At 44.3% G+C, this 7,162-nt stretch overlaps 1 protein-coding gene across 1 annotated transcript in view; it reads right to left on the bottom strand.

The window, feature by feature from the left end:
• Positions 1-7,162, bottom strand: part of Tmc2 (transmembrane channel like 2) — a 63,745-nt gene that overhangs the window by 43,407 nt on the left and 13,176 nt on the right. Inside the window, exon 4 of the mRNA XM_021194720.1 lies at positions 1,555-1,645. Coding sequence (XP_021050379.1) covers positions 1,555-1,645 — 91 coding nt within the window. The remainder of the gene's footprint in view (positions 1-1,554; positions 1,646-7,162) is intronic.

Raw genomic sequence — 7,162 nt, 5'->3', positions numbered from 1 at the left:
TCTCTCTCTCTCTCTCTCTCACACACACACACACACACACACACAAGAACTAGATATAAAACTAATACATAAATCTACACTTTTCCACAAACCTTTGTTTGTCTGTTTTTCTAAGACAGGGTTTCTCTGTGTAGCCCTGGCTGTCCTGGAACTCACTTTGTAGACCAGGCTGGCCTTGAACTCAGAAATCCGCCTACCTCTGCCTCCCAAGTGCTGGGATTAAAGGCGTGTGCCACCACTGCCCAGCTCCACAAACCTTAATAACTAGTTATTATATAAATAAAAAAGATACCATTTACAAAAGTGAGATATAAGCAATGTAGAAATAAACTTAGAACACAGAAAAATCTATGTGACAAATTTTACTCAAAGATATAAAATAGAGCTGGAGAAACAGTATTCTAGATGCAAAGAGTAAATATATTAAATCAAACCATGGATTTAAAATAATTTCACACTCACATGTATAACTAAAAGAATTGAACTTACACGTGTTGAGAGGAGAATGATGGTTATCCCAGGCTGGGGAGGGCGGGGTTTACAAAGGAGAGAGAGATGCTAGGAGGCTGATCAGTGAGTACTGAGTTAGAAGCGAGATGTCTGGAGAGCTGGTTGCACAGCTAATAGTTATAGACACCAGCTTTCTGTGTGTATTGCTACAAGAAAAGACTAGAAAGTTTTCACCATAAAAAATGTGTTAGATGTGCTAAATTTATTGAATCTGGTTTAAATGGCATACAACATATGCATGCATGCATGAAGGCACACTGTTAATATTTAATTATTTAATGGATACATAAAAGCATTAATACTTTTTAATGCTTTTATGTGCTAGTTAAAATGGTTATGATTTTAATCAAAAATTTAATGACCCATTTTGGAATTTGTCAAAGTGATTTTAAGAATGAATGTGAAATCATAAGCAAGAGAAGAGGTTTTTTTTTTTTTTTTCCACAAAGATAAAGGGGGGAAAGGCAGACAGACTGTCATGATGTCAAATGGTTATTCATAATAAATGCTCCAAGACAGGCTCCACATAGGAACTAAATGAATGAGGACTCACAGCTTTTAAATCAGAGGTAATTAACTCTAAAAAAGAAAGACCACTAAGACCCACACAAAACACCAGCCACTTGAAGCAGGTTCCAACAGCTCCAAAAAGCAGAGCTAGCTGCCACCCTTTGTGGGGGCATCTGTTATTCACTAAGCCTGATAACTCAAAGCCTGGCTGTGTTTTCACCACATCGAGACGCCTTGATTTGAGTGCTGGAAAACAATAAATACCAGTGATGTTTACTATCATTCATTCTGAGTTTATTTACTGGAGAGAAAACAAATCTCATACACGTTGAGGCCCCACAGGTAAGTATGGAGAGCTGGCCAGTGGTAGCTGGTTTTTCTGGAGGACTCTGAATGGCCTCTGGACCTCACATTCTGACTCCTAAGGGCAACCTGGTACTAACTGTCAAGTTGCCAGGGATTCCTGGTGGTTCCCATGTCCTCGTGTGAGTAGGCTCTCCCACAGTTTGCTGTCTGAAGACCACACACACCTACCTTAGCCATCATCATCCTGTAGGCGTAGAGGTGTTTGCCCTTGCCTTTCCCCAAGGCTCCTTCATACTTCTCCACAAAGGCTTGGGCTTCCCTGGTTGGGGGTTGGGGGGGAAGCAGAGCGTAAGGAGACACAAGAGTTAAACCAGAAATCTAAATGGTGAGGTCGAAAGCCTTACAAGTTCAGACCCTTAGTTAGAATACCAGTTTTATGAAACAGGGCATTTTGTCAACTGAACTTTCCCTACCACCACCACTAGCAGGCATACAGTAAAGACTGATGAGTGGGATTTTTGTCATTTCTCTCCAAGACTTTGCCCCTTGGTGTTCCATATGTGAACAGTCTATTACATGACAGGTATAGTGAAGGTTAACAACATTACAACAGGGAGCTTCAGCCAAGCAGTGGTGGTGTACATCTTTAATTCTAGTATTCACATTTGGGAGGCAGAGGCAGGCAGATCTCTGTGAGTTTGAGGCCAACCTGGTCCACAGAGTGAGTTCTAGGACAGCCAGGATTATACAGAGAAACCTTGTCTCAAACAAACAAACAAAACCAAAAACAAACAAACAAACGAACAAAACAACAGGACATGGTGGCACAAACAAGCATTTAATCCCAGCCCTCAGGAGGTAGAGACATACTTGTCTCTTTGAGTTCCAGGCCAGGGCTACAAAGAGATCCTGTCTCAATAAAACCAAAAATAATAAGTAGATGATAGATAGATAGATAGATAGATAGATAGATAGATAGATAGAATAATTAAAGGGTAGAGGTCAGAGAGACTAAAAGCAGAAAAACTCTTTGTTCTTATTTTTTAAATTGTGGCTATGTGTGCATACATAGACATATGTGTGTCACTGGGTGTCACATACTGGAGGCCAGAGGACAATTTTTGGGGAGTCAGTTCTCTCCATCAGTTATGGGTCCTGGAGATCTAATCCAGGCTGTCAGGTTGCTGTGGCAAGCACTGTTACTAGCTGAGGCATCCTACTGTTCATAGAATTTTAACTGTGGTGGGAACACTGTGATCTGAATCTGAAAGGATCCCGTTCACGTTTTGAGTACTTGTTCCTGGCTGGTGGAACTGTTACAGGAAATTGTAGAGTTTTTAAGAGAAGGAGCCTGGTTGGTTGAAGCAGGTCTGTTTATCAAGGCAGACTTTGTGAGTTCTATCCAGTCCCTGGTTCCAGGTTGCTTTCTCTGTTTCCAGCTTGGATTTGCTCTGGCTGCTGCCCTAAGCAACTTTGTTTTTTTTTTTGCTCTGATACATTGATGCCTCTGTAACTATGAGCCAGAATCCCCGGTTCTTCCCTTGAGCAGTTGCTTCTGTAACAAATCCCATACTGGCTGAGAATTAATCCCAGGGCCTTCTTTATAGCAGGCATGAACTCTCATGCTACACTCTCAGACCCAGTTCGGGCCATTTTTCTAAGACGTCAGTCTTCTGATGAAGCAAGAACCACCTGGCTAGGGTTGAAATAACATTCTCAACTCATGGGAACCAGACATTCCTGTGCTAATACCACTTGCTACCTTTTGTATCATTGTATATGATGTCCATATGCCTCTCTGACTCATCTGTATTCCCCAACCTCATCTTTCAGGACTCAGCATAGTATCTTGAACTTGAACACAAAAGATACATAAGCTTTAATAATAACAACTACTGTTTATGAATTCTGTCTAGGGCACTTGATATTATTTTGAATTTGTGGAACAATCCCACCAGGCATATATTGTCCTCATTTTACAAATGAGGAGCGTGAAGCTGAAAGGCTAGGAGAAGGGACCAGTTTGAGTGACTAAGGAGCCTCTTAGATGGGGCAGGAGTCAAAGCTCCGGTTTGTTCTGCTTTGTTGCCATTGTTGTTTGTACTCTGTCATCCTTCTGAGACAGTCTCTAGCCACCATGCTTGCAAGCTAGCCTTGTGAGTGTGTCAGAGGCTGAGGGCATAGCAGTGCTTCTAGAAGAGGATGCAGCCTCTAGGAATGCTAGCTACCGTTGGAGACTGTGGCGTTTGATGAGAACGGCCCCCATAAGCTTGTATGTTTGAATACCTAGTCCCCAGCTAATGGAACTGTTTGGGAAGGGTTAGAAGGTGTGGCTTTGTTGGAGGAGGTGTGTCACTGGGTGGAAGGGGGCAGACTTTGATGTTTCAAAAGAATCACCCCATTCCCACTGTGGTCTCTGCCTCTTGCTTGTGGTTCAAGATGTGAGCTCTTAGCTGTTGGGTTGGACGTCAGCTGCTGGCTTCCTTAGTTCTGCTATCACAAACTCTAACCCTCTGAAGCCGTGCTATAAGTTGCCTTGGCTGTGCATGGTGTCTTATCCCAGCAGTAGAAGAGTAAGTAGGACAGAGAGTTGCCTGCCAGAAAAGTCATGCAGGAGGAAAGGGGTGCAGTCTACAACGTCTGGTAATTCCAGAGAAGTAATTAACAGTATAGGCTCCAGAGCCAGTGTCTTTGTCCAAATCCAGACCCGATCACTTAACTTGCTGTGAAGCATTGGGCAAGTTACTTGGTGATTCTGTGACTCATTTTCCAGTACAATGGTAAATATAATAGAAATATAATAGTACCAGTGTCATGGGGCTGTTTTGAGGAAATGGGATTGTTATGCCTACTATACTTAAAGAGTAGAGTCTGACATCTAAGGAATATTCAGCAAATAGTAATTATGAACAGTTCCACAAACAGGAGCATACAGTCTGAACGCAGAAAGGGGTGACAGGGACTTCCCTGCAGAAGGGACACTTGGGCAAGTCTCCCCATGTATATAAAATTCAGTGAGGTGAGATTCATCACACTTCAGTGTTCCCTCAGTGCTAGAAGACTACCCAAGGCCTTTTTTTCAGGCCTGCCTGGGCCTGCCTGTCAGCCTTGGCAGCTGTGTCCACATGCTTAGCAGAGCCCCCAGAGGCATCTCCAGATGACTGAAGAGGTGGCTGTACAGGATAAATACCCAGTGTCTCTAGGTGCTTGCTGAAGAGACACGGAACTCAATATGGGTCTTGACGCTGCTAACAGAAAACAAAGCCATACTTCAGGTTTCTGTACTGTGTGATCCCTCGTTTGTTGGACTGAAGACAGTAGGGAGCAGGTGTTGGTGACTGGAGGAGACTGAGGTAACTGCAAAGTGCCTCTTCAGGGGTTCCAGCAGTTTCCTCACCAGAATTGAATAAGCTCAGTCAGAACCCACTTTATGGATGTCCATCCATAGTGGTCAGTCAGAAATGAGCGCTAAGGTCATCATATACAGTAGTTCTCCATCATCCTGCCCACTAAGGCCAGCTCCTGAGTAAATTGTACCATTGAAGGAAGGCCAAGGAGGGCCTCCCTGTGGAAGGATGAATCAAAATGTTTGAAGAACTGACTGATGGACAGGAAGCGGGAACAAGTCTTCTCTAGCGGAAAGAAAGGTAGCCACTTGGGTAGTTTTCCAGGCTCCTCTGTGAGAACATTGAAGTGTACCCACCTGTCTGAATCTTATACATCCAGAGAGACTTGGTCAAGTGTCCCCTGTGCAGGGAAGTCCCTGTCACCCCTTTCTGCATTCAGGCTGTTTGCTCTTGTGTGTGGAACTGTGCCTAATCTTGAGTTTGAGACAATTGAGTGCAAGATCTCCGGAGTTACTAATTATTGGCACAGGCCTGGTTATATTCCATATCGTGAGATGGACTGGAAGAAAGGAAAGATCTTTAAGCAGAATCCTGGCTAGAGTAGCCCTGGATGCAGGGATGTAAAAACCCAGCCCGTAAGACAAGGAAAGGGAGGCCGGGTGTGGTGTCATACGCCTTTAATCCCAGCACTCGGGAGGCTGAGGCAGGCAGATTTCTGAGATTGAGGCCAGCCTGGTCTACAAAGTGAGTTCTAGGACAGCCAGGGCTATACAGAGAAACCCTGTCTTGAAAAACAAAAAACAAACAACAACAACAACAAAAAGACAAGGAGAGGGAAATTCTGAAAAAAGCCAGCCCACCATCCAAACGGTTTTAAATTGGCAAATGTGTATAGCTATAGTGTACATTGATGGCTACATCAGATAGCCAATCAGCATATTAAATCCTCAGCTTTTTTGCAGTGAGAGCCTTTTAATATTTACTCTCAGCAATTTTCAACTACACAACTATTGTTATCACCATGATGAACATACATTCAAATAAGTTAAAAAACAACAAGAGTCCAGTTAGTCATATCAGGTGTGTTCTAGTGATGAAGAGCCACAAGTGGCTAGGGACCGCTGTATCTGGTAGTACAGATTTCAGAGATTTCTATCATGGCAGGAAGTTCTGCTGGTCACTGTATCAGGAGGCAGAGGACACTGCATGGAGCTGGGGCCACATGGGGGAGTGCAGTAATTTGCCTGCAGCAGAGTTAATTCTGCTTGTTAGAGCCACTGTCAGGATTCAGACCTTGTTGATGTGGCCAGAATCTTTGCCTTGTTTTTGAAATAAATAATGTCAAGGCACAACTCCTACACCACTCTCCGTAATAACAGGAGTTTAATCTGAGCATGAAATAATTCATGTTTGAGGGGAGTCAGGGAAAATGAAATTTACACATAGGAAGAGGGAAACTAAGTCGCTGTCATTGAAAATGGAGGTCAGATGTGGGGCAGCACAGTTATTGGTGGGGAAGACTTTTCTAGTAGATAACCCTAAATTATGCAAAGTGAGTCCCACTTTAGCTCAAACTGAATCGGACATTCAAGCATGATATAATACTTGGTATGGCAGCCTTTCATATGCAATTCAAGGGAAAGGCTGAGTCAGAACTAAGAGTCAAAGGGCACAGGTAGGGAGGGGTATCACAATTCAAACCCATGCCCATGGAACACCATTCCCCATGTGGCCTTGCCTTAGGACACAATGCATGCTAACAGACCTTTCCACTTGCCGTACAAGCCATTAGACCAAGAGGCAGCTGAGAGGGGAAGCTGTGGGTTCCTAAAGCAGACAAGACAGAAAGGATATCATACTCAGCATCTTGGGGACAGCATTTCTGGGTTGGGTCATGAGAGAGGGTCAGAACTAGCACATGCGGTAGGGCATGGGAGAGATAGTTCTAAGTGACTGGAGGCCTGGACACAGACTGATGCTGGCAAATCTTAAAGGCTGACAGACAGGCTCTGTTGCGTCTCTCTGTGCCATGCTTACAGTGAGGAGGCTGGAAGAGTACATCTCCTTTCCTGTTCTGTTTCACTGGGGCAAAGAATAGGAAGGAAGCCACACCCCCTTTGTGCAGGAGGTCATCATACACAGCAGGAGGTCATCACACACAGCATGAGGTCATCACATGCAGCAGGAGATCATCACACGCAGCAGGAGGTCATCATACACAGCAGGAGGTCATCACACACAGCAGGATGTCATCATGAGCAGCAGGAGGTCATCACAGAGCAGGATGTCATCACACACAGCAGGAGGTCATCACACAGCAGGATGTCATCACACACAGCAGGAGGTCATCACACACAGCAGGATGTCATCACACACAGCAGGGGGTCATCACACACAGCAGGAGGTCATCACACAGCAGGAGGTCATCATGAGCAGCAGGAGGTCATCACACAGCAGGATGTCATCACACACAGCAGGATGTCATCACA

Source organism: Mus pahari, chromosome 3, assembly GCF_900095145.1.
Source record: "Mus pahari chromosome 3, PAHARI_EIJ_v1.1, whole genome shotgun sequence".
Classification (NCBI taxonomy): domain Eukaryota; kingdom Metazoa; phylum Chordata; class Mammalia; order Rodentia; family Muridae; genus Mus; species Mus pahari.
Note: the sequence above shows the minus strand (reverse complement) of the source record. Positions and strands in the feature narration are given on the sequence as shown.